Here is a 27959-nt window from a genome sequence, read left to right as displayed (position 1 = left end):
TAATAATTAATTTAGATTGAGCAAAAATGCAAGGAGTGTTATTAAAAATAACAATAATAATTTATTGATTGTTATACATAAAACTTATCTAAATGTTAAACTACATGAATTATATACAGTAAGGATGAAAGAAATGTTAAGTTTTTTGTGATGTTAAAAAGAATAAGTCGATAGTTTAAAAATACTAACATCTCGGTTCAGAAAGGTTTTCCTAACAAAATTGGATTCTTTTGGCAATACCCTATAGATGTACAAAATTGATCACTATAAAATGAATTATTTGAGATTATAATATTAGACATAGAAAGCCCACAGCTGGACATAGGTCGTCATAGATTTCTAATTGGACTTATTGCTACATCCAGTGCCTTCCGACTACCTGAACAATGTCGCCTCGCTTACGAGTGGACATTTTACGCCGCGCTTGAAGGTTCGTGGTCTTCACCCCAGAACGTGAATGAGTTTTTCAAGTTTTTTAACTTTCTTCACAATATACTTTATTCTTTCCTTTGTCCTTCATATGTTCGCATTCACATTTTCTCCCATACATCGCCTTTCTTCCGTTTGTGATATAAATGGTCAATATACCATATTGTTTAATTATAATAAATTAATTTTTTTTTTCGTTCCTAACTACCATATTTCAATCAGAAAAATTAATGTTACTGTTAACAGTAACGTAAAAATAAGCTCTCACAGTAACGTAACTATTTAATAACTATTAAAAGGTAATCAATTTGTAATAGTTCTAATTTCGGCCACGCAATTGCAAATGGCGTACGTGCACTGCTGTTAAATTATAATGTAATGTAGAATTATTTACTTTTTCGTATTAAATCACCCGATGGAATACATGCTCAACTACCTAATCAAAGTCTTTTTTGTTCGTCACAGGGTACCCGTACATATAATGTCGGGTCATTTGGTCCCCTATGGTAGAAATAGGTACCAAGTGTTGATGTGATTAGTGTTGAAAATCTAAATAAGCTATCACTAGTCTAGAGCACCAAAAAGAATCCAATTTATGTTAGACTATTTTATAAGAAAATATACGTATATTTTAATTGATAAGAAAAAACATCTTTTTTCTTTAGGAAATCTTTGGAGGAGGTATGTTTAGCTGCATAATGAAATGGTAGTCATTTAAAGTGATGACTTATGTATCGGTCGGGGTAAATGGAGGGGTGCTGATGGTGATCAGTAGACGCCGATGTTGCTGAGGATGTGCGTTAGGATCATCTGGTGCACGTCGCGGAAGACGGTTCGCACGTTGTGCGTGTCGGTGGCGGTTGTGAAGTGAAAGTAGCATTCGCGGCTGCGGCTTGCCTCCAGCACCACGAACCGTTCTGCAGACGCGATCACATTTCGACGCTCGCGTTTCTTCGTCGTCAGGTTCTAGAAACGGAGCCAATTTTAACCCCTTGGTCTACACAATTTTTGCCAATGACCATAGTTAACAAAAAAAAAATGGCACAAATTATTCTATCGAGTACCAAAACTGACGCAAAATTTGTATTTTGTAAGACATATAACTCAGTGCGATGAAATCAATTGTTAAATTATAAACAGTGTTTAGTGTGCAATTTATTCGTTTGATTAATATAAAAATAATTAATTTATTATAAAGAAGTAGATAATGAATTAATAGCTATTTACCTTGAGCCTATAGCCACGAGTAAGAGTGGTGTGGCTTTTGTTAATGGCACAAATTTGACTCGTGATTATAGGCTAATAGTTTTAAGAATCTTATAGACTTAAGTTTCGGAAGTGGAGACCACAACGCAGGAAGTAGATAAGGTAACTTTCAATATTTGATTAAATAAGAATAAATTATTAGCGTAAAAATAAAAATAATATAACCTAAATAAAGTTTCTTTCAAATTAAATATTTTTATTAATCTCAAAAATGTCTCTACGGTGATCTGTCTGTCTGTCAAATGTCAAGACATGATGTAAATATAATAATGGCTCTAGCTAAAGAGAGTATCGTTGAACATAAAGTAATGAAATTTGTATTCAGTGCCTTTAATACTATGACAATACAAAATACAAAATACCGCTGAAGATATAAATGATTTTTAAAGGTAAACGATGTCTATCATCATCGTTTAAAAAGTAAGAAAACTAATGCTGGTCATAGGACTTTGCATAGATTTCCAAAAGGACCTGGGGTCGTCTTTCGTTGACTATAAAACGGTTGACAGTCCACTTTCTAGGTGGACATTCTACTCTGCGCTTGTCGGCTCGTGATCCGTCGGAAGCATCACAAAACAGACCTTAATATAGGGTAAATTCTTAATTTAATTATCAATATATCAAATCATAATTTAATCGAAGAACATGCACTGCTGGATATAGACCACTTCCATAAATTTCCAATACGACCACGGTTTCCGTTCAGCGTCTTCCGACCCCTCAATAAGGTCGTATGTCACTTTTAATGGAATCAGGCGTTACCTTGCGGAAGTCCATCCTAAGTAAGAAAAGGACTAATATTTAGCCACATCCGCACATGCAGTGCACCGAGTCTTTGTGTTTGGCACTAATCAGGTGTAACATAACTCCTGAAGATGCCCCGTGGAGGGGTGAAATACGTGTTGAGTGATTTAACGGTGGTAGTTGTGTAATTCGCATTGTTTGCCGCATACGCATTATCAGCGGGCTGGCGGGCGGTGCACTTTGTTGCACGACTACTACTGCATGTGCGGAAGTGGCTAAATATTGGTCCTATTCTTACGTCGTATGTCACGTTTGTGTGGTATCTACCCCAAAACCTTAAGGTCCCAGCATCTGCTCTGTGTTATGTGCTCTCCCGTTCTTGCGAATCCGCTGGAATATGTCCCTATATTCATTCGTCTACGGATATTTAGACCACATACATATATTGAACGAAGAGGTAACTTCGCTGCATTGGTTTCTCACCATGGATTCAACCTGCTGGTGTCATGCCAATAAGTCAGGTTGCCAACAATGTAACCATATTGTAATCATCAAATAAGCTGCTCATCTTCAACACATTTACTATAGCACACTAACCGCAAAAAGACTCCTTATGAAGAGTTTAGTTCTGACATATTCATCACCGGGTGCTTCGAAATGGCTGTACTTGGGGAAGTACGGCGCGATCGATCGTCCCGCTTTGATCTTCGCCTCCAATAGGTCCTGCTTGTTGAGGAACACTATCAAACCTGCTTCAAGGAGAAACCTAAAAAAAATCATATCAATATTCTATATTAGTACACATATATACGGTGCACATTAGTTAAAAATGCTATACAAGTTTCCATATAACAAACAGTTGTATTACATTACGGGGACATGAAAGTAATGTCATTTCTATCGACATATTTTATAGAAAAATCCATTTATTTTTACCTTTCCGACATTGAAAATTAGTATACTAGATGGCAAAAGATCATTGATAACGAAGGCGAATATAATGTTGATTAGAAATAAAAACTTGTTAAAAATGTAGTCGTGTGAATTTAACTTAAGAAAGGGACATTACTTTCCGGTTCTCCTAAATTACCTTTATAGGTTACACTACATATATAATTACAATATCTACTTATTTTCAGCCGTATATAGGCTTTCTACAAAGATCGTCACATTGACTTGCCCGCTACCAGCGACTTCCTGCATCCTTAATTATGTAGGCGGTCCACCTAGGGAAAAGCCTAATTACGCCTCGTCTAACACCTCGAGAACCTTTTTAACCCCAACGACCGTTTACAATATACAACTTCATTAATTGCTTTGAGTAATAACACCTTACTTTTTTAATTATTACGAATTTCTTTAATATATATAATAAAGTGTATTAAAATAAATGAAATAGACTTAAAACACATAGAGAAAAGTAATCAAAAAACTTATCGCTGTATCTTCATCGTAAGACATATATTGCCTGGACATGGAACAAATTGTGTTACAAATAACAAAATATCCCAGCGTGCGATCTGTACAATAGTCAAAAACAGGGGTGAGCAACCTTTTTTGGTCGGAGAGCCGCAGTTTCAAAAACAGTGGGCCATGAAAAAAAAAAGTATATATTCAAGGTTCAAACAATGTTCTAAACGTAATTTATGTTGGTAATCAACCCATTTACAACTAATTAGACACTTTTATTATCTTAAAAGCCTTGATTCTAGCAATTTTTTTAAAAAAATATAAAAATAAATTATTTGCCTCGAGGGTCGCATGCGGCCCGCGGGCCGCGGGTTGCTCATCCCTGATCAAGAACATTCGCATAAATTGGACTTTATATAGTTTTTGTGACATACGCTTTAAGAGACGTGATTGTTACAGACCTGCTTTGCCACACGTCTTCGAACAGGATGAGGGCTTCCTTGAGTCGATTCTGGGAGTTGTCCTCTCTTAGAGTCTGATCGAAATCGCTGGAGGCCACCACAAACCAAATCGCGTGGATGCCTTCGAATACCTATAATTTATATTTTTAATGGATTTTATAATTTTGATTGATGAATATATTCCGAGAAAAAGGAGCATACGCAAAATGGAGCATACAGGATAATTGGAAATAGGTAGTAAAATTTTAAAGTTTTTTATTTACAATCATTTTACAAATATGTAACATTATTTTTTCTACTGGAATATTTACACGTATACCTTCTGGCAGTATAAAGTCTGCATTAGCAGATAATTAATTTTGTGTTAGAACGTTTATTTTATCCATATTTTCAGCAAATTAATTATTAATTCTCAAACTAATGACTTTAGGATAGGTTGTATCTTACATTAATTGACAGGAAATGAACTATTTATTCATCCTATCTAGCTTGTACACTTATAACCAATCAGCCTTACAAAAGATAAACGAAAAAATATAAAAGATATTCATCATATACCCAACAGATAATAAATATTTTTTTTTATCTATGGCAAATGTTGAAAATTATGTCACTTCTTTGCAAGACTACCCACGATTGTTACTGACTCAAATCCGATAACTTTTCTCTCGGAGTCATAAGTCAAGAATAAAAAGAAACGTTAAAGAAAAACTTGTTAAAATCTCATTGTAGGATGAAGGATTATTAAGTGATAAATTTGGGAATGCAATGTTCTAAATATTGGATTACGGATATTGTAAACATGATCGCAAAAATCTGTCTAAGTTTGTTTTGTACTGTTCTTACATCAGATCGTGTTAGGAACCTTCGAAGCATAAAGTTTAAGGTTATATGAGACCTCATTCTGGTTAGAAGTTTTCGTTTTCCACCATAATATAAACCATAGACATCTTTCCTTTCATTTTCCAATAACCATACCTAAATATAATTGGCAAGCTCACAGATCCTTATCCTCACGAGCCATGGACAGAGTTATGCTCGGGATTTCTCAGCGAAATCGAATCAGGAATAAAAAGATTCGAAGGCGAACAAAAGTGACCCAACCAACAATTGAGGAGTTGAATTGACAGTGGGCAGGCTGCATAACACTCAAAACAGAAGGTAAGTGGGATCTAAAAATTTGTGAGTGGAGTCCAAAGATCGGCAAACGACGAGCAGGACGTCTACCAAGCCATCACGATGCCCACTATCGACAAAAGCCGTTGTTAAGGTCGTCGAAAAAGCCTGTAAGCAGCCCGCTACCAACCAGTCTTATTGCAAATTTATAAGGAACGGCTATGTGGACGTCTTACGACTCAAATAATAATGATAAGCCGGAAAAATGTGGGTAAGTATTGTGGGTGAGTATTGAGCCGTTTTATCAATTTGAAGTCCAAATTACTTAAAAAAAAAACTAATGCGATAACCTGAATCCATTTCTTCCTCTCGCCGCGCTGTCCGCCGACATCGAACATCCAAAAGTCCTGGGTGCCGCCGTGCATTGATTTTGGAACCTGCGGCAATTATATATTTTAGCAACACTGCTTGGGAAAATGGGTTTTGTCCGTACTCAAAGCGCCATCTATAATAATTATTTATAACCTCAAATGCACATACAAAAAAAATCGTTAATATTATTATTCATTCGGGTCAAGTAAATAGTAAGTCAACTATATTTCTTAGCTAATTAATAATTAGAAACTTTTATTTATGGTCAATAATTTGATATTTAATGATAAACCAATATAAGTGCCGCCACATATTGTTTATGAACGCTTACCAACAATGTTACAATTTAAGTCCATAGTAAACTACTTAATTAAATAAAGTTTTGTGCAAAAATGTTAGGTTTAATCTTATTAAATAGTATTAAGGGTGGTTTAAAAATAAAATTAATAGTGGACAATATCTTTTGAACAATAAGTAACATCTAGTGCCGAGTGAAACGTATACATTACCACGTTAATAAGTTGTGTGTAGAAAAAAAAAATTTCCCTACGACTCTACTAAAGAAAATACCAGAAAAAAACTTCCATTGTATCAATCAAAGAAAAATGGCAACATTAAAAAAGGACAAAAAAAGAAAAGATGGTATATGCCAAATCAAATTAAAACAATCGAAAATAAGTAATTTTAAAGTAATCAAACATCATATAAACAAAATTGAATAAATTGGGGTCTTCCAAACTATGAAAGGGGTTTTAAACGTTGCAAAAAAGTCAAAAGGAATTTTCATCAAATTCTTGAGGTTTAAATTTTACAAAAAACCTATTAATTTTACTATATTTGATAGCAATTAATTTTAATATAAATCGATTATAAATAATGGCCATTAATTATGATATATATACAATAAATTATTTTGCTTACTTAATATCTTAAGAATAATACGTTGATTAATGATTTGAAAGTAACGCCATCTAGTAAAAATATATACGAGCTATTAAAAATAATGTTATCGAAATGGCAATACAGAATATTTTATTGATTTCGCTGTTGTAGTACCTTAACTTTAAATTCTATTTTCTGGATGCCTGTCGTTTTCCGCCGACATCTTAGTATGTCTGCATCTGACGGGACGTAGTCCTCCTTCTCGATAAGATCAATTCTGTCTAAAAAACTGAAAGTGAATAACAACGGATAATACGGTTGAAGAATTTTTGTAGTTTATGGTGAACGATCATTACAAATTTATTTCTTTTGATCTTAGACTTTCGTGATTACATAACATTGTGTTCAAAATTGAAAACTATCAATCAGTTATATTTCCCTTGAAGATATATTTATTGCCAATATCTGTCTAAGACGAAGCAGGTGATATTATTGTGTTGGTAAGTGTTATGATCACAATATTTTATTTTAAAACATTTTTATTAAACGGTTATATTTAGTTCGACCCATACGGAATTTATTTATTTATTTATTTGGGTCAAAATTAGAAATTGAAATTTAAGCACCTTCCCGTTGTCAGATTGATCTGAAATTTGTTACACACATTTAATGTAGATGACAATACAATATAATAAAATCAATAATATTATAAATCTAAGATGGCCGCCGATACAAAATGGCGGATTACATATTTTTCCTTAACCCCCTCAATATGGGTATCAAATGAAAGGGCTACACTAGTGAAACACGATGATTGTGTCAAAATTTAAAATTCAAGATGAACGCCGTTCCAATATGGCAGACTAGGTACATATTTTTCCACAACCACCACAATATGGGTATCAAAAAACCGTTTAACTTAAAAGTTTTTTAAATATATTTATTCCTTTATTACCATGTGTCACTAGAATATTATCACTATGCTTTATAGATTCAGGCATTTATCTAGATGTAAACAAGATTCAATGTTGTATAAATAATCCAAATAGAATGTTATATATCAATATTAAGTTGTACTGTAGTATGGTAGAAATCTGAAACTGTTTTTATATTTTATCGATTATACGCCATGATTACGAAAGGCGTATTGTGTGTACATTGTTGTTTTTACGATCTTCGTTCAATATCTTGATAAATTCGGTAAGTTTTTTTTTACAATTTTTCTTTTTATAAAAATAATTTATCTGCTCGACTTTTATTTAAAAATAAGTGATTATGAACAGGGTACGAGCAGGGCAAGGAATATTTCTTTACTGTCACCAAAGAACAGAAAATATTTTACATAAAGGGTATGTCGTATTTTACTACGGTCATATATATTCATATATATGTGTTCGTAAATAATATATACAAACATTGTCCAATGTAATTTGATCGAAAATAAAATGTTTAATATCCAAATAAATATCTAGTAGTTATATCCAGGTTGACATTTGTATCTTGTTAAACGATTTTATTTAGTTCGACCCGTACGGAATTTGTTTGGGTCAAAATTAGAAATTGAAATTTAAGCACTTTCCCGTTATCAGATTGATCTGAAATTTGGTTCACACATTTAATTTAGATGACAATAAAATATAATAAAATCAATAACATTATAAATCTAAGATGGCCGCCGATACAAAATGGCGGATTACATATTTTTCCTTAACCCCTTCAATATGGGTATCAAATGAAAGGGCTACACTAGTGAAACACGATGATTATGTCAAAATTAAAATTCAAGATGAACGCCGTTCCAATATGGCGGACTAGGTACATATTTTTCCACAACCACCACAATATGGGTATCAAAAAACCGTTTAACTTAAAAGTTTTTTAAATATATTTATTCCTTTATTACCATGTGTCACTAGAATATTATCACTATGCTTTACAGATTCAGGCATTTATCTAGATGTAAACAAGATTCAATGTTGTATAAATAATCCAAATAGAATGTTATATATCAATATTAAGTTGTACTGTAGTATGGTAGAAATCTGAAACTGTTTTTATATTTTATCGATTATACGCCATGATTACGAAAGGTGTATTGTGTGTACATTGTTGTTTTTACGATCTTCGTTCAATATCTTGATAAATTCGGTAAGTTTTTTTTTACAATTTTTCTTTTCATAAAAATAATTTATCTGCACGACTTTTATTTAAAAATAAGTGACTATGAACAGGGTACGAGCCGGGCAAGGAATATTTCTTTACTATCACCAAAGAACAAAAAATATTTTACATAAAGCGTATGTCGTATTTTACTACGGTCATATATATTCATATATATGCGTTCGTAAATAATATATACAAACATTTTCCAATGTAATTTGATCATAAAATAAAATGTTTAATATCCAAAAAAATGTCTAGTAGTTATATCCAGGTTGACATTTGTATCTTATTAAACGGTTTTATTTAGTTCGACCCGTACGGAATTTGTTTGGGTCAAAATTAGAAATTGAAATTTAAGCACTTTCCCGTTGTCAGATTGATCTGAAATTTGGTACACACATTTAATTTAGATGACAATACAATATAATAAAATCAATAACATTATAAATCTAAGATGGCCGCCGATACAAAATGGCGGATTACATATTTTCCCTTAACCCCCTCAATATGGGTATCAAATGAACGGGCTACTCTAGTAACACACGATGATTATGTCAAAATTTAAAATTCAAGATGAACGCCGTTCCAATATGGCGGATTAGGTACATATTTTTCCACAACCACCACAATATGGGTATCAAATAAAACCGTTTAACTTAAAAGTTTTTTACCGATTTTATTTACATATACGTATTTAAATCTGTTGTTAGCAAATAAGTTTATTATTTTATCTACATGTTATTGTAAGAGACACTTACTATTCCGCACTGTCAATCAATTGATATTCATTTGACCTTCTGAAGCATTCCCTCACGCCGCCATCTTGCCATAAATCACGTATGTTGTCAAAATATACCTGAAAGTATTTTTATCGTATATTTATGATCAAAAAGTAATTTGTTGTTTTGAATTTTATACAAAATATCAGGAAGAAGAAGAAAGAATTGATATTGATAATGGCTATCATTCCCTCCAGATTTTTTACAGCCAAAAAGTTATTAGCTTGTCGCATTTCAATAGAAAAAGTAAATTAATTTAACATGTAATATTTTACAGCGATCTTTTTATACAGGATGTTTAAATTTTAAATTAGTCGCGGAAATATTTAAACTTTACATCAAGGTTACAACCCTTTTATTGAATTAATGTTTATATAGTAGATAAAAAAATGCCAGGAATTTGTACAAAGTGTTTGCGTGACTATCACTATTTATAACAGAAAAAATTATAAAAGATATATATATATATATACATGTTTAAATTTACGCTGTATCAATGTCTTGATTTGTTGAAAGCGCATATCAAAGCGTATTCAAAATTTTTAAACATTTATCCATTGTTTTCTTACAAATAGGTGTGAAAACTTTTTGCTGATAAGCTATAGATCCTTGAAATCTTATACACCTATAATCAAGCATCCTGTAGTTATAGTAAGATATACTAACCTCTGTGTACTCCTGTGGACCCCCTGGACCAACTTTCAGGAGGTACTGCTGTGCGCGTACGTTTTTAGGATTCTGAAGACCAATGCCGAGCGCTGGCATGTTCTGTATGATCTCGTAGATTGATTCGTGAGTGTTGAAACGTATATGAGGGATCATTGCTGTCCGTTCGCTGCGGGAGGAGGGCATATTTATTCACATTAAGAGACTTTAGAAGTAGAGAACCTTAAATGTTAGGAAGTTCTATGTTCTAATTGACATAAAAGACTTGTGTCATGTTAATCGTATGAATGTTCCATATGGAAAATGTAAACGTAATATGGCTATTAAGACACCGGTGGGAATAATATGAAGTATTGTCACAGTCGTACAGCGTATCAGTGGCTAATTGTGGAGACATTTGTCAAGCCATAACTTGTGGCGTTTTATGCGTTACTCGAAGTCAATCGTTTTTAACAACAACGTTGTCTGATTCTTGATGCACATGGCTTCCCACCGGTCTTATTGGAAATATATGTGGACTATGCCCAGCGGTGAACGTCCTAGGTTTGAAATGATGATAAAAAGAATATATGCAGCCATTGGTCATCTATAGATTGTATGTGATTCAAATATTTTGGTATTCTTCAAATCTCTCTAATTGATTTATTGTGGGGAAGTCTAACCATAGAGTTCTGGCTTTGTTAAATTCTGTGTTGCTAAGTTTTATAATCCTTTCTTTTTATTATTAAAAACACTTATAAGTTTCATGATAATTAAACGATTTTATTTAGTTCGACCCGTACAGAGTTTATTTGGATCAAAATTAGAAATTGAAATTTAAGCACCTTCCCGTTGTCAGATTGATCTGAAATTTGGTACACACATTTAATTTAGATGACAATACAATATAATAAAATCAATAACATTATAAATCTAAGATGGCCGCCGATACAAAATGGCGGATTACGTATTTTTCCTTAACCCCCTCAATATGAGTATCAAATGAAAGGGCTACATTAGTAAAACACGATGATTATTTCAAAATTTAAAATTCAAGATGGACGCCATTCCAATATGGACGCCGTTCCAATATGGCGGACTAGGTACATATTTTTCCACAACCGCCACAATATGGGTATCAAAAAAAACGTTTAACTTAAAAGTTTTTTAAATGTATTTAATTTGCTGTTTAAGATATGTTCATTTTAAAAACAAAATTTAAAAAAACGAATCATACTAAAAATCAGCCTTTTAGCAAACAGTACACTTTACTTAGTGGAGCTGTGGTAGCAACAGGGCTGAGATTTGCGTTCGTAGGCCGCAGGTTCAACTCCCGGGATACAATGTTATATAATTCACTCTTTCAACAAGTTTACAGAGGAAGGGAAACAACGTGCTCTGCGTACGAATAAGGCATATCCAATAAATTTCTTTGACGGAGGTCTTTGCCTTTTATGGTCTATGGCATGGTTTCACAGACTTATTAAGACTAGGGGCCACTCGGGCAAATCATGAACTGATGGCGGGCCGGCCGCCAGAAGTATAGGTAATTAATTTTTTTTTTTGGTTTTATTCTGAAATAGAATTCAATATTTTTCGAATGTACGAGAGTATTATTTTTGCTGTCGGCGGGCCGCGGTCTGTGCATCCATGGTCTATGGGATGAAACGACGACAGCACTTTATTCCATTGAATTCATATTTTACTAAATCAGCGGACCAAACTGAAAATTTATTCATAAGTACTGATATGTTGTAACGTTGCAAGTTAACGTCCCATAAATCTTAGTTAGAACTTTAACCAAAAAAATTTTTGCTGTATTGCGATTTATGAGATGTTTCTCGTGTTTATATTTTTTGGGTTAAAATTTTAACTAAGATTTATGGGACGTTAACTTGCAACGTTACAATGTTCAGTTCTGCTTGACTTTTCAGATCTTACAGCGGATCTGAAAGTTACGATAAATTCAGAATCCATAATAATTATTGTTGTCTATGGTCAAAATTAAAAAAAAAAAATACAAACCTATGACTGAAACCTTTGACGTGTAAGATTTTCATTTGCTTTATTATCGTCGTCTTTCCGCTTTCCCCAGTGCCTAGTAGGAGCAGCTTGATTGCCTGCAATAGTTATTATCTGTGCTTATTACGGAATATAGCACTAGCATTTTGCATACAGTCTACAGATTAAAAATTATATACGCAAGTCATCTACATACGACAAATGCGTTGACTTAAACGTAATTAATTCACTTTAATTATAAAAATTACGTACATCTATGTAAATAAATAAAATTGTGTGTTTGTTTGTAATATTAAAATAGCCGCTTTTTACTACATGTATAATATATATATACATACTAAATACACACAACCAATATATACCAAATACTACCAAAATATACCAAAATCACTTTTTTAAATATTTGTCTGTCTGTCCGTTTGTTCCGGCTAATATCTGAAATAGCTTGTCCGATTTTGACGAGACTTATACTGGCAAGTAGCTGATGTAATAAGGAGTAACTTAGGCTACTTTTACTTTAGAAAAATTCTTAAACGATTACAATAAAAACTAAATAATTTAACTGTCAAATTCCACGCGGACAAAGTCGCGGGCACAGTTCGTTTTTGCATAAATATATACATATTCCTCTAAAACGTAAAACAAAATTAATGTATAATTAAATAATGACTTTCATCTTATTAGTCATTTCATATACATAGATTAAAAAAAACAATTACCGTTTAATTAGTGCTGTGCTATTTTACCCTAGAAAAAACCGATAAAATACCGCATACATACTGAAAGTAGACGATTTTTTCCGCCATTTTCGATTTTAAAGCAACAATATATTTATTCTGTTGAAGGTTGTTTTTACATTGTTCTTTGCCTTCTATGCTAATTACGTAAATTATGTTGTTTAATTGATTTGTACTCGGGTATAATTTCGTAAGGTTAAGTGAATGACTGTTTCTCCTAAATAACTATTAATTTTGCCGTCGCAACAAGAAAGTTTTTTCATATTCCAACAAGCTATTTTTTAAGTAGGCATACCTACCATACTGCAAGCAATAGCTATATTTATACTTGTAGTATTTATATTGTTTTTATGCTTGTAACACATCTCTTTTGCAAAACTAAGCGTCGAACTGCGATAGTTCATGTTTCGTCTTGTGTTTTAAGTTTTTGGACAGCGAAATAGAAAAAGAAAAAGCCGCCGCCTCAGGGAGCGCAGCGGCACCAGTGTGCTTTGCACACCCTGCACCTTACCCACCGATTAGTGCCAAACACCGAGACATTACTCCTGACACTATAAAATTATTTATGAGGATGCCCCGGGGAGGGATGAAACACGTGTTGAGTGATTTAACGTTGGTAGTTGTGTAATTCGCATTGTTTGCTGCATGCGCAATTATCAGCGGGCTGGCGGGTGGTGCACTTTATTGCACGACTACTGTTACATAGCGGAAGTAGCTATATATTAGTCATTTTCTTACTTAGAATGGACCTCCGCAAAGTAACGCCTGAATCTATCTATTAGATACTATAGATACTATAATATCTATCAGATATTATAGTGCAGATAATACTACAGTAACTAGTAATAAAGTAAAATGAATTTTTGTTTACTATCTGTTCCTGCAGATTTTGTGCTGATAGAAATTATTGGACTGTCGCATTACAATTGAAAAAATATCTTGATCTGAGACATTATTTTTACTTATTGTAGACTTAGTACCTTATACACAGTGATTGCAAATCAAACCTTTTTTGCTTGTTTTTCGCAGCCTGTATTTTCTGCGGTCATACACCTAGCTTCTTTTAGTATATATATAGCCAAAATTGTAGGACGGATATTAGTTATAAATAAATGAATTATTCCAGTAAATGATATTTTATCTGATAATAAAAACTATATATAAAAATTCCCCCAATGCATCTGTCATTATCGTATTGCGGCGTCTTTGATATTGGATTGGATCGGCTATCTCTTTCGCACAATCTATTCGCGCTTACCGTTTGAGGTTCACCGCCGAAGTAGCGATAACCGACTCGGAATCGATCTAAACAATCGATAACATTGTTGATCGATGATTACTCGATTATTATCGATTTTAAAGAGCGCATCAATATTAAGTGTTATTGCAAATTAATAGACATCAGGTAGCTCACAGTGGTTCAGTAAACCATGGAAGTCTATGCTTGGGATTTCCTTACGAGAACTAATTGGTAATGTTGAGATCCCTAGAACGACAAGAGTAATCGAAACAGACCAGCGAATTCGGCAGTGGCCAGCGCTACTGGCAGGCCACATAGCGCGCAGAACAGATGGCTGTTGGTTAAGTTTCTAGAGTGGGAGACGGAAGCGCGACGTAGATCGTCAACCCAAAAGATTAGACGACAAGGATAGATGACCCTGTTTAAGTCGTAGGAAGACGCTGGATGCAGGCCGTTTTAAACCGGCCATATTGGAAATCTATGAGGAAGGTCTATGTCCAATTGTGGACGTCGTATCGCTGAAATTATGATGATGAAAGTGTAAATATCACAGCCGATGAGCGCGCTATATGTCTCAAGTATTTTTATATCATAGTTAATAAGAAAGCCGCGTTCACATTGACAAGTGGAAGCAGTCACTTAGGATGTTATGAGTAGGGCACAGTACTAATCACCCTGCCAAGATGGCGTCCTATTAATTGATATTTTGTGTCTGTAATAATTGTCTAAAGGTATTAAAACACCCAGTCTTAGTCTAGTATTCTTATTTATATACATTCCACCGACCAATACAAGGAAACTACGGAATCGATTCTTTAATCTAATATATAAAATTCTCGTGTCACGGTGTTCGAACTTGAACTCCTCCGAAACGGCTCGACCGATTTTTACCAAATTTTATATTCGTATTCAGCAGGTCTGAGAATCGGCTACTATCTATTTTCCATATCCCTAAGTGATAAGGGTTGTTCACCCTTAAAAATTTTTTTTTTAATTTTTATTTTTTTATTTATTTATCATACAGCATACAAAAATACATACAACCCTAATTTTTTACCCCTCTACGATAAACCGTTTTCATGTCATTTTTTATTTGTTAATTAAATTTTTTTTGCAAAACAACGTTTGCGGGATCAGCTAGTATACTATAATGTACACGGTCCAAGGGCGTGGTTAAACTGAGTTACAAAAGTTATAAAGTTATATAGTTCGGACACAAAGGTTTAAAAGAGTAAAGTTTACTTTGGAAAATAAAGTAAAAAAAATCCTTTTTGAAATAAAACTTATTTTATTCAGTTATAATCGTGACTATGAATGCCGCAGACCTTTCAAAACAACGGGAACGTGAAAATTGATTCAATGAAATTTTTTAAAAACTAGCTGTGCTTGCGATTTCATTCGCGTTGGAATTTAACAAAAATATTATTGAGTTTATTAAGTTTAAGAATTTTTCGAAAATAAATGTAGCCTTAATTACTTCTTATTACATCAGCTACCTTACAATATAAGTTTCCTCAAAATTGGTTCAGTCATTTCAGAGATTAGCCGGAACAGACAAAATTTTTAAAAATTGGAATTTTTGGTGTATGTATTTAAAGGCATGTTGTAAAAGGTTATTTTAATATCACAACCAGATACTCCAATTTTATTTATTTGTTTGTAGATATTTATACTTCTAAGAAGTAGTAACTCACATTTTTTTATTTTAATACTCTTTCCCTCTCTTTTATAATACAATTATTCTGTATGGAACAATCATGCGCTTTTTAGACTCTGTTTCATTTAGGATAGAGAATAGAATACTTTGACTACTAATAATAGTAGTGAGTTAGTGGAATAAATAAATAAAACATGTCAGGCACTTTAAAGCGACAGAATCAACAGTTTCAAAATCACTGAAATATAATCACGATGCAAAAACTTACCTCATTGTACGTTTTAATCCATTCTTTGATCTCTCTGTCGATCTGTTTAGAATGATCAACGCCTTCATCGTAAGTCTTTATACATGGCAGAAGACGCATGGTGTGTACTTTTATTTCTTTACGCCAATATCTGGAAAAATGAAAGAAAATTTCATAACTTTGTAACTATAGATGATGAGCAGTCATCGGACATATATATGTCTAAAGTTATTTATAGTTAAGATACTATGGAGGCAGCTTCAACGAATAATTAATAGAATTATTTTAAAATTAATTATTTTTCTACCTTTTCCTGGTTTTTTAACTGGCACAGGTAGGTTTTTCGTGATTTTTTTAATACAAAAGTGCTATTCACTATAAGTGTGCACATCAACGGGTTGGCGATAGTAATATACAAATTACTCAACACGTGTTTCACCCCTCCACGAGGCATCTTCAGGAGTTATGTTACACTGATTAGTGCCAAACACAGAGTCAAAGAGAGACTCTGTGTGTGCGTGTTGAGTAATTTGGCGGTGGCGGTTGTGTGATTCGCATTGTTTGCCGCATACGCATTTATCAGCGGGCTGGCGGGCGGTGCGTTTCATTGCACGACTACCGCTGCATGTGCGGAAGTGGCTAAATATTGGTCCTTTTCTTACTTACGATAGTAATATGATATTATAGTACGCTGGGGACGCTGCTGCACGTCCCCTGGAAACTTCCTTATGAGGAGTGACAATCCTATGTAATTAATGCAAAAATTGCGATATAATATATATAAAATTGTATACCCCAAAATCGAACCCAGTCCTAAACCGCTGGACGTCTACTTATCAATTTCTTTCTGTCAGAAATTCTTTCAGATACTGGTAAGTTAATATTGATCGGTGTTTGAATTTAATTTTTTTTAAAATATAACACAAAAATGTAAAGGGAACTCAGGGTTACAAATAATCCTTGTAAGAAACGCATGCGTCCCACGAGTTGCAGGTTTATGCCCCCCGTTTAAATTCATCGAAATATAATTAATAATTGTACAGTAATTCATACTAATGCTATTATATTATGTAATAATCAAAATAATGTTATATAAAGTAGATTTGGTAGTCAGAAATATTTATTTTATTAAATAATATATAAGTACGCTTATATCTTACCATCGAGTAAGCTATGATTTGTATGATATCTTAGCGGTATTAAAGGTTTATTATTTATTTCCTGGGAAACGTAATTCTTAACGCTGTGTTTTATAAGATATAAATTTAATAATATTTTCTTTATAACTATCGTTTTTTAAAACGGAAGCTTGCTATTATAGAATTCACAGCGGGTTAGTATAAATAAAGACAATCTTTATATTTATAGCTTTTGATCAAAATATTTATCAATTTCCTTTCGATGATTTTCCTTAACAGTTTGTGATTCAACCAACAATCTATTTATGACAGTACTTACTCGTAATATACACCTATGTTAATAAATAAATCTCATGAGGAAACAAAAAATTGTGTGATTAATAAAACACAGTGAACACAACATATACTTAATATGTTTCGTCATCATACCAGCCGACAGACGCCTAGTAGATATCATCAGCCTCCAAGACTTCCCGTGACCATAACTTAGAAGCTGATTCACCTAGTGATGGATTTACCCACGCCGTGTTTACGGTTTTAATATTTAGTGTGAGAGTAACACCGTATCATTATATTTATATCATAATTTTGACCAAATAATTACTTAGTGAATTTAAATTAAAAAAAATTGTGCTGTAAATTACCGGTAATAATTAAAAAATTAGTAAAACACTCACGTTGTCGACAATCCACAACTCGCCAAAACAAAAGCCACTTATATTTTTAATATTACATTGAAATCTCGGCGGCGACGCTTGCGCTGTGTTGTGCATCTTATCGATGCCTGATATCGCTATCTCGAGTTCGATTAAAGATAATTAAATACGAATCATATCAATAGAATGAGTATTATTTAACAATTACCACTAATCCATGGCAGCTTGTCTTAATACCACTCCGTTGTCTATTTCAAAATACGTGCAATATAATGAAAACATTTAATTCTTTTCGCTCATTTATAACTGAGGAAAAATTAGGAATATGAAAAGAAATAGTTTAGCCCAGGGGTGATGAACCTTTTCAATCAGCGGACCAATAATGTAACACTTATTAATAATTAACAAAATTCACTTTTTATAAGCATTAAAATAAGAAAATATACAAATTTTAATGCAAAATAAAAATAAACAAGATAAAAACTGAAAAATGATTATATTTGAAAATGTTAATAAGAAATTTAGTATAGTTTTAACGATACAAGCGTATATATAATACGTACGCAGTTAATGGTTTAGATTTAGCATGTACCACCAATTTTTTTATAATTTTATAACAATATAATGTTGAGAAAAAGTCGATAAAAGAATTTCAAGAAATTCTTGGTGGGTGCCGCATAAATATATTTAACGGGCCGCGTGTTGCGCATCCCTGGCTTAGCACATTTACAAATTGAACTGACATTTTGTTTTTAAAATGTCTATATTTCCATTAATAATAGAATATCATAAATTATAACATACATATTGAAATTAATATGATTTATTTTAATTTTATTTGGCTTAAACGCCTATACAAATTATCTAATATATATATATATATATATATATATATATATATATATATATATATATATATATATATATTTATATGAAATGGCACTATACTTTGAAATGGCAGTCCCTCATAACGCGCAGAACTGATGTCTACTGGAGCCTTAAGATTTCGTAGTGGGCTTCACCGACAGGCAAATGCTGCGTAGATTGTTCACCCAAAATGTGGACAGATGATCTTGGTCGAAGACGGATGCAGGTTAGTCCAACCGGTCTATTGGACATATGGAGGAGGATTACGTCCAGTTATAAACATTCTCCGACTGAAATAAAAATAATGAATTAATATAAGGAAATATTTCGGAGTATACTTGGGCACATGCAAACTATATTTCTCTCTCACTCATACACATTGCACATTTGTATGCGCAAAACTGTTTACGAGTTTTTTAATACGTTCGCCCGGTATTTGTATTTCTAGCTTCTATTTAATAGGAAAATAAATACTATGTAATAATATATTAGGGTACGGGAAAGTAATGGCGCTTTATGAAGTTAAATTCACAGGACTACATTTTTAACAAGTTTTTATTTCTAATCAATAATATATTCACCTTCGTTATTAACAACCTTTTGCCATCTAGTATACAAATTTTCAATGCCGGAGCGGTAAAAAATCAATTGTTTTTATGTAAAATATGCCGACAGAAATGACATTACTTTTCGGTCCCCTGATATATGTGGAAAACTAATAATATATGAAAACTATTTTTGTATGTTTAGTATGTTTAGACAGTTAAAAACAAAATTTAAAACTGGCTGTGTGAAAAAATATATTAAAGCTCCATTTTATATTGTTGCACAATGTTGTATAATGTTAACAAATATATTACTATACCAAAATATAGGGTTGCTTGGAAAGTGATTTTGTTCTATTTTTTTTTGGAAAAATGAAAAAATATAATATATTGGTCATTCTATTCCAACACTTTTTGACAACTTTCTAGTATAAGTATTATTCTATATTTGAATTTTTTTTTGCTGGGTACCTTCATCTTTTCAATGCTCGCGCGGTAAAATCAATCGGTTTTTATGTAAAATATGTCGAAAGAAACGACATTACTTTTCGATCCTCCTAATACACCTATTGACTTAATCCGAATGTAGCAGTGATGCAGCCGATAAACAATTGTACTGGCCTGAATTAAAAACAAATTTATATGCGTAATATGTAACTTTGCTCCTAAGTAAAACGGAATCCTACTGTAAATAATTGAAACTTCTTACATTTTCTTTCTTATAAAGACGACTGTATAAAGCGTGACATCTTTGAAGGATTGAATGTATAGTAAAAAACTTTAAAGTCTATTTCCAATCATCTTGTAGAAAGTAATAACTCTGAAATATATTACATTATTTAATGTTTTATGTTAAATTGGAGCAATTATTTTCCACAATAACAAATCTGCGGAGACAAGAGGGTATATAAAAATTAATTTTTAAACACAGTAATCCGAATTTATTTTAAATGTTCTTTTTTACTATATTATCATAAAGTTACGATTATTGCTAAAACTATTTATTTTACGACATATTAATTGACAGTAAATGGGCTATACATTCCTTCATTTAAAGCTATTACTAATCATCCTGTATTTATGAGGTAGTCGAATAGAAAACAAAATTTGTTTGTTATGGAATTTCCGACAGAGTGGAGTTACGTAAAATGGCGGCTTATACCTTAGAAGGAGGAACAGAGATAAATATACTTGTTTTGTTTTCTATCTCTGCTGTCAAATATCGTCTACTTCCAAGACTTGTCTTCTTTAAATGCTTCCGACGTAACATAAACCGAAGAAATCTTGATAAAGAAGACTCCGTAATATGTGAAGTAGACTTCTGTGGGAGGGTATGGCTTTTCATATCTTCTCACCATTCAACTCCACCTATTCCACAGCTACAAGTTTTTTTGTCCTTTCAGCTCAAAGACGCTCAATGGAAAGTATAGCCCACCCCGAAATATATCTACGAGGGTGGGTATATATTATAATCGCCACGTTTGGCATGTTGGATGACAATCGAAGTGTATTATTAGGGTCCTCTAGAAACTTGTTTATAATAATTAATTCACAATTGTGTATAAGATTGTATCCCTGGAATGGAACCCGCGACCGTATCCCAAGTCCCAGTCCTTTACAGCTGAGCTACCACCGCTCTTACGTCTTATATTTTTTATTAATTAGGAGAAAAGGTTTTTCCGGGAGCGTTTGAGCTTCACTACTCTAAAATAGGTTTTATGCTAGCTCTCTGTGTCCTACCACATTGAACCTATGGATTCTGCAAATGTCAATTGGATGGTAGTGGAAGTCTGGCGCAAAAAAAAATATTTGGGTAGTCGCTACTATTAATGTTTTGTCAATAATTATTGTAAATACCCTCTGTAATATGCACACGTTGTGCAAAACCCGTATGAAAAAGCCCAATAACACGTCTGCTTGTAAAAAATCAGGCAACGCGCATGAAAGAGTGAGACGGAGAACTATACTTACTTACGTGCGGACAGAGTCCGAAATAGATCAGTAGCTTAAATGATGATCTATTTGCATTCCTTTTCTTTCGGACCACGGTTACGAGCAGACGTGCCCTCGCTAAAGTTAATGTTAAAAATATTTTTTATATTAAAACCCAATACTGGGAGTGCTTAACATTGAAGAAGTGTTCGTACTTGTAGGCGCCTGGTACTTTGTCACTTAAAAATTCGCTCGTCGTGTGAAAGAAATAATCATAGGAAGCCGGCCATCCATTGCTCACTAAGCAACTTAACCAATATAGAAGACCAGAGGTACGCATTTTGCTTGTCTTAATTTACCAGCGCACGCTTTTAACATCGTCCTTGGATTTGTGCGCTCCTGGTATTTTAGCTGAATATTTCCATAGTTATTTTTTTTCTTAACCCACCCTCCGCCCGTTTTAAAAAAGGTTATATGTAGTGAAATTTCGATGTGGGTAGGAAGACTTTAAAAAAAAAAAACAATTTTATTGTAGCTTAAAATAAATGTGTTGTTTACCTTAACTAATTAAGAGACGATTTGTGTGTTCTTTTAAAATGGAGATCGATTCTCCTAGAGTCAATTTTTGACTCTGAGTGTAACGAAGTACTCTGTTGAAAAGCAATTCCAGAGGCTAAATTAGGAGTGATGAAAGCATCATCAGATACTTCACATTGTCGACTTTAAACAGCACGTCGGATGTTAATACAATTTTTAATACAGTTTACTTGCTTCAAATGTTCCGTTAATGCACGTTACCGCCTCCTTAATTTGCGTATTTACTTCTATTAAGCCATCTACTGCGTTTATTGTTGCAAAGCGTGATTTAGTTTTCTTTTTATAAATAAAAAAAATTTCTGACTACCCGCATCTAAATATTACGCACTGATTCCTAAACGTAGGCCCTCTCAAAGAAATTTATTGCAACGTATTATAATGTGATGAATATGAAAGTCGCTTTTTGATTTCTTAGAAATTATACCATCGCACTACTGTGTAAAGTGAGTTAAAAGTGGGTAAGAGGAATACGTATCTTCTGAATAAAGTATCTTCACAGACAATATAAAAGCCATGATTATGATATAGCTATTGAATAGAAATAGATTATTTATTACAATAATAACTAAATTTAACAATACCTATATTATTAAGGGGACCGGAAAGTATTGTCGCTTTCTTGAGGTAAATTCACGTGACTACATTTTTAACAAGTTTTTATTTCTAAACAACAATATATTCACCTTCGTTATCGAAAACCTTTTACCATCTAGTATACAGCGTTTTCCAAGTACGTAATGAGGTACCAAATAACAATCGAATATCGAAATGCGCAGAAACGACATTACTTTCCGATCCCTGTAATATATGTAAACATAAAATACCGAAAAAATTTGCTAAACTTATGATTACTCGTCTAGATCTGATGCGATTTATTCGCTTGTGTACAGTCATAGATTTATTAGCCATAATGGTTTTGGCTTAGTTACTTTAGTTGGTAAGTAACAATTACTATGTTCAATTTTCCATAGCAGGGTAGGTAATAATTATTTTTTTCCCCGCATTATGGCATTAACAATTATTATATTATTGCATTATTCGTATTGTTTCTTTTTTATATGTATCTATATATAAATATATATTTAAAGACACATACACACACACACACACACACACGCGCGCGCGCACACACACACACGCGTATATATTATAACTTGTATGTATGAATATATATATATATATATATATATATATATATATTACTAATTTAAAAATAAATATTTATTTATATTTTTTTTATGTTAGTAATAAACAATTTTTTGTTACCTTCACATCAGCACATAAAATTTTTTATAGTCAATACACATATCTATACAAATAAATATATATATATATATATACATATACATATAAATGTATACACGTGTATATATATATATATATATATACACGTGTGTATATCTTAATATATATAAATCTCGTGTCACAATGTTTATACTCAATGGACTTCTAAACCACTTAATCGATTATAATAAAATTCGCATACCATGTGCAGTTCGATCTAACTTGAGAGATAAGATAGTTTAAATCTCAAATTATAGTCGCAATTTTAATTTATTGCTAATTATTGTCTGTTATTATTTGACAGTCACAATTATCTAATAACTCCAAATGATTCTAACAGATGTCGATACCTTTCGACTGGGTTGAGTAAGTAATCAATAGATGGCGCTGCTATGGTAAATCTACGAACGTGTCATATAAGCTACATTTTAACAGCATAATTACCACGTGTTGTTGGCGCTATAAAATTAATTAAATTTATTTTGTAGTGAACGAAATACCGTATAATTCAATTATTTCCACTTTTTAAATTTTCACAGCAACGCGTGGCCGGGTCAGCTAGTATATATATATGAATGTATACATATATTTAGTTTTCATCTTTTATTAGTGAATTTCTTACTACCCTCTTACAAAATTATATGCATGTCATCTATAATAGGTTAGGTATATATATTGCTATACCTTTTCTTTACATAATATCACTACCTATTTATGTATACATATAACTACATCTTAATTCTATGTATTGTATTATCTAAATCTAACACAGCCTCTGGTCCGTTTATGGCCGCCTTTATGCTGGCCCAAGGAAGGACGTGCTACCGTTCCTGACCAATGCTTTACGTGTGACTTATTTTTTTTTCCTTTTTTTTTAAATGGCCCCCGCTATTGGGGGCCTCTCGTACCCCTAACTTATTGGAATCAGGGACTTTATTATTCAATAATTTTTTTCAGTATTTTCTTTATTAATCACTCTCTTTCAGGCGTCACAATATCTTCCATTCTTTACTTTCGTCCTTCACAATATCTTTCGTTTTGCTCTTTTATACCTTCTTTCTTTCCTCGCCTTTTTTCCATCATCTTCTTACTCTAAGGTGGCTAGGTACGTTTATTTTATTTTTTTATTTATTTATTTTTTCTTACATTTTATTTTTATCATTATTAATATATAACATTTCTATACATAATTTGTCATACATTTCTATTTATTTTGTTAAAATCGTTTACATGCTTTTTTATTTCATTTCTTGTTTCTGTTCCTACTCGGTTTTATTCTTATAAATTGCATTGCCTGCCACCCTGCGAGTAAAGGACAGGGAAGATGGGCGAAGATTGTCGTCGCCCGTGTGTGACTTATTAGATTAAAGACGTTAATAGCGATCTATGCTTTATGCATAATTATCACCCGTAAACTTTAACTTACGAGTCTTCAAGAGTAACTTAGTATCTTCTAGACTAACATGTACCATCGTAGACCTAGTCATCAGTCATACTTTGCCTATCAACGATAAGCAAACCTTAATTTTTTTTCACCACCAAAATACCACACTGCGATCGTCAACCCACCTGCCGAGTGAGACGATTATAGTATATCCCATATATATCTTTGTCATATAACGTCTGCTTCTGAACAGAGTTTGATTATAATCGATTTATTTTTCTCTCTTCTCAGTTTTAGTAAGTACACATGGTATACTTTATATTATTATGGTCATTATGTTAGATGATAAACACATATTGCACGGCATAGGCTTCACCCAAAAATAACTGTGGGGATATTCCATAATCGCCACGCTTAGCAGGTGGATTGGCGATCGCACTGTGGTAATAAGGTGCGCAGAGGACACTGCTATTCAAAGTGTGAATTATATAAGATTTTAATTGAAATCAAACCTGCAACCAACGATCGCACGACTTAATCCTCTGCCGATGGGCCACCACTGCTTACTGCTAATTAAGTTTACACAAATCAATGTACACACTAATATTACAGTTGTACACGGATTTACGACTCATGCATACCTACATAATTAGTAACCACAGACTAGTTACATATATTTTTCGTCAATATTTATGTATATAAGTCAGCCCATAGCAACAATCGGAGGTGTGGGTCAGCTCTCTAGGAGGCCCTTGTGTCGAAATGCCAAGTGGGTATTGTCGACGAGTCACAGCCCAAGCTGAGATCCCCTAGTGGGGGCCCCTGAGTTTAGTCACTTTATGGACCGTTCACTGATACGATCTAAGAACACGGCAGCCACCGATTCCTGTAAAAAAGAAGTATATACCGGTCCGAGCCAAGACCCTCCTGGGAACCCTCGAGATGCACTCCATGTCACCTCATATGAATTTGGAAATACTATTTGGGAATACCAATTCGAAAATAATATTATGTAATATCATATTGCACAGGAAATAAACCAAAACCATCAAAATTAACTTAAATAAACTAAGCCTAAAGTCTCCTTCTTAGTTTCTTAACATTAAATTACATTAAACAAATAAATACCTGTTCACTGTTCATTACATTTAATTTGTACACGCTATGTAAGTAAAATGCAGTAACTGAAATTTATTTCTTTTTAATTTCAGAAGCAGGTGTAAAGCAACAAAATGCATACCCCGCGTCTTCTGCCATGCACGAAGTCTTATGAAGAAGGCGTGGACCGTTCTAAATAAATCGAAAGAGAGATCAAAAAATGGGATACGTACAAAGAGGTAATATCGTGTTTATATTTCAATTATTAAGATTGTGTTGTGTTTTTTGAACAATTCTAGTGTCCAATGTTTTACAGTATCCTGCGATAAATATTGCACATCGACCTTTGGAAAGAGACAATCGGCTAATTCCGGCTCCGTTTTGCCAGTCGTTGTATTTCGTGCGACAAAGATAACGGTCAATAAAGGTCGATGTGCCATATTTATCGCCGGGTATTGTGCTTATTTATTTATTCCAATTACTACTATTTACAGGTTATATCAGCAGTTACAACAGAAGTGTGGAACATTTAAATAGACGAAATATTCTCTATCTTAACTGAAATAGAAGACTTTGAAGCTCATTGGGCTAGCGAGAATAACAGCAGATGCCGTCCTTACTTGCAGTAATACTTATAATATATAAGGAAACAGAACCGTCGTTGCTACACATCTATCACATCACACACTAAAGTCGACGGGAGCCAGCTAACTGGACTTCAACTTTTAAAGACGAGCGTACAGAAAAAGTAGAAGGGAGTCAAACGCTACGCAGTAAAGCGGTCGTAATGGACAGCCTCTCTAAGCCTACGCCATCTGAACATGTTGCCTTCAAGCTGCTTCATGCATGGGTCATAATACAGAAAAAATATGTAAAAATATAAAGAACTTAGACCAAATCAGCCAACAGCCTACGGAGGTCAGTCCTTAAGCGTATTAAGATATTTTAAATAAGATTTAGATTAAAAAATAGATATAATGAAAATTCATAAATAGTTCATCAATTCATAAAATTTTTGGATACACCACCATAAAGATCTGAAGTATTAAGGCACACGTGCTTGAGATGGAAGCAGTGCTCCAAGATTCCCTCGCAGATCGTATCCGAGAAGTCATCGCGTTGATATATATGTGATGATGACGATGATAATTTTTCAAGTTTTTTTTAACCACCGAGAGGACGGGAAACTAAAATCAGACAATACTGCGGTGTGGGCGCTGGCTGATCACATCTCAACGCCACGAATAGTACGTCTTTGATCAAGCTTCCCATGAAAACAGCATCATGGTTGACGAAGAAGACAACCACAGAATTTGTCACCTAACCTTGTACACCAATGCACTGAGTACTGTTTGGCACTCATATTGGAGGAAAGAATTATTATCCGAGCAGCCATACGTATACAGATCCACCATTACTAAAATCTATCACTATATGACCACTCTACTTTTCCTTACTATCCAACTTCAAAGTTGTCTGGATGAATTCGACCTTTTGGCACTTGACGTCACGAGAGCATGTTCGAGTGTGAGTCAATTAAATTGTACGATTTAAGTAATTAGCGCAACGAGTAAAGAACAACGTGGAATCAACTTTCGACTGGAAACTTTTATTATCGTTTTAGGATTGATAACGGTCGACAAAAATCTACAACTTTTAGTTTGTGCACTACGGAATTTTATCCGTTTTTTTTATAGGGTACAGCACATAATTATTTCTTTATTAATTTGTGGTGGGATCCTAATCGATCGAATAAAATAGCAATGCGATTTCATCCCGTTATCTGATCGCTCTTAAATTTTTTGCCAAATGTCCCTTTTCTTCAATTTAATTTACGCTTATCACGTCTCTAACCATGCGGCTCCAGACTAGAATCCCCTTTATGGTCCTACAACCAGCTTACGCAACACAGAACCTACGCTTAGTCAAATAACATTCGCACAGCCATGCGACAGTGACAGGCAACTACGCGAAACAGGTCCAGAACCTCGAATTCATTGCGTCCGCGCTAGCAGCTTCGGCGAGCCTTTGCGACGTTCGGATGTGTCACAGCGCTCTCCGTCGAGCGAAGCGTACGTCTGGCTTGCTTATTACGCCTGTCTGTATCTTCTAGAGTTGAGCGGCACGTGCAGCTGGCACTGCAGGAAGAACTTTGGTTCTAGGATTGGATGTTGACGTACCTTTGTGTTTATTCACAAATTGCTAAAGATTTCCAACATTCCACTTGATGTCACGGATATGTCTTAATAATTAATCCCCAGATAGGACTTCCTTGAGACTACTTCTC

The 27959-nt window shown here is 33.4% G+C and overlaps 1 protein-coding gene and 1 long non-coding RNA gene across 2 annotated transcripts; one reads left to right on the top strand and one right to left on the bottom strand.

Moving 5' to 3' along the window:
• Positions 1-885: 885 nt before the first annotated feature.
• On the bottom strand, positions 886-18175 carry Galphaf (G protein alpha subunit f). Its single transcript, XM_068765791.1, has 10 exons — positions 17987-18175; positions 16192-16321; positions 12293-12387; positions 10289-10457; positions 9602-9699; positions 6855-6969; positions 5777-5863; positions 4311-4441; positions 3037-3205; positions 886-1395 (listed from the first exon to the last, which is right to left on the bottom strand). The coding sequence occupies exons 2-10, from the start codon at positions 16288-16290 to the stop codon at positions 1198-1200; spliced, it is 1161 nt and encodes a 386-aa protein (XP_068621892.1). The 5' UTR covers positions 16291-16321; positions 17987-18175; the 3' UTR covers positions 886-1197.
• A 3378-nt stretch (positions 18176-21553) lies between these two features.
• Positions 21554-27625, top strand: LOC137922747 (uncharacterized). Its single transcript, XR_011107541.1, has 3 exons — positions 21554-21641; positions 25786-25911; positions 26167-27625. It is a non-coding gene; the product is annotated as an uncharacterized lncRNA (long non-coding RNA).
• The last annotated feature ends 334 nt before the right edge of the window (positions 27626-27959 follow it).

This window comes from Battus philenor, unplaced genomic scaffold, assembly GCF_028537555.1.
Source record: "Battus philenor isolate CCGP_79_NKW_IND1 unplaced genomic scaffold, ilBatPhil1.0.hap1 SCAF_20, whole genome shotgun sequence".
Lineage (NCBI taxonomy): Eukaryota > Metazoa > Arthropoda > Insecta > Lepidoptera > Papilionidae > Battus > Battus philenor.
This window is presented reverse-complemented; position numbering and strand designations above follow the sequence as displayed.

What these genes read in the sequence shown, in the direction of transcription:
- Galphaf (XM_068765791.1), bottom strand. Translation starts at nt 16,290, where the DNA reads ATGCGTCTTCTGCCATGTATAAAGACTTACGATGAAGGCGTTGATCAT. An exon ending in GGATTAAAACGTACAATGAG is followed by an intron (nt 12,388 to 16,191) that starts GTAAGTTTTTGC and finishes TAACTATTGCAG; the next exon opens with GCAATCAAGCTGCTCCTACT. An exon ending in AGAGGAAGAAATGGATTCAG is followed by an intron (nt 4,442 to 5,776) that starts GTTATCGCATTA and finishes TATAAATTATAG; the next exon opens with GTATTCGAAGGCATCCACGC.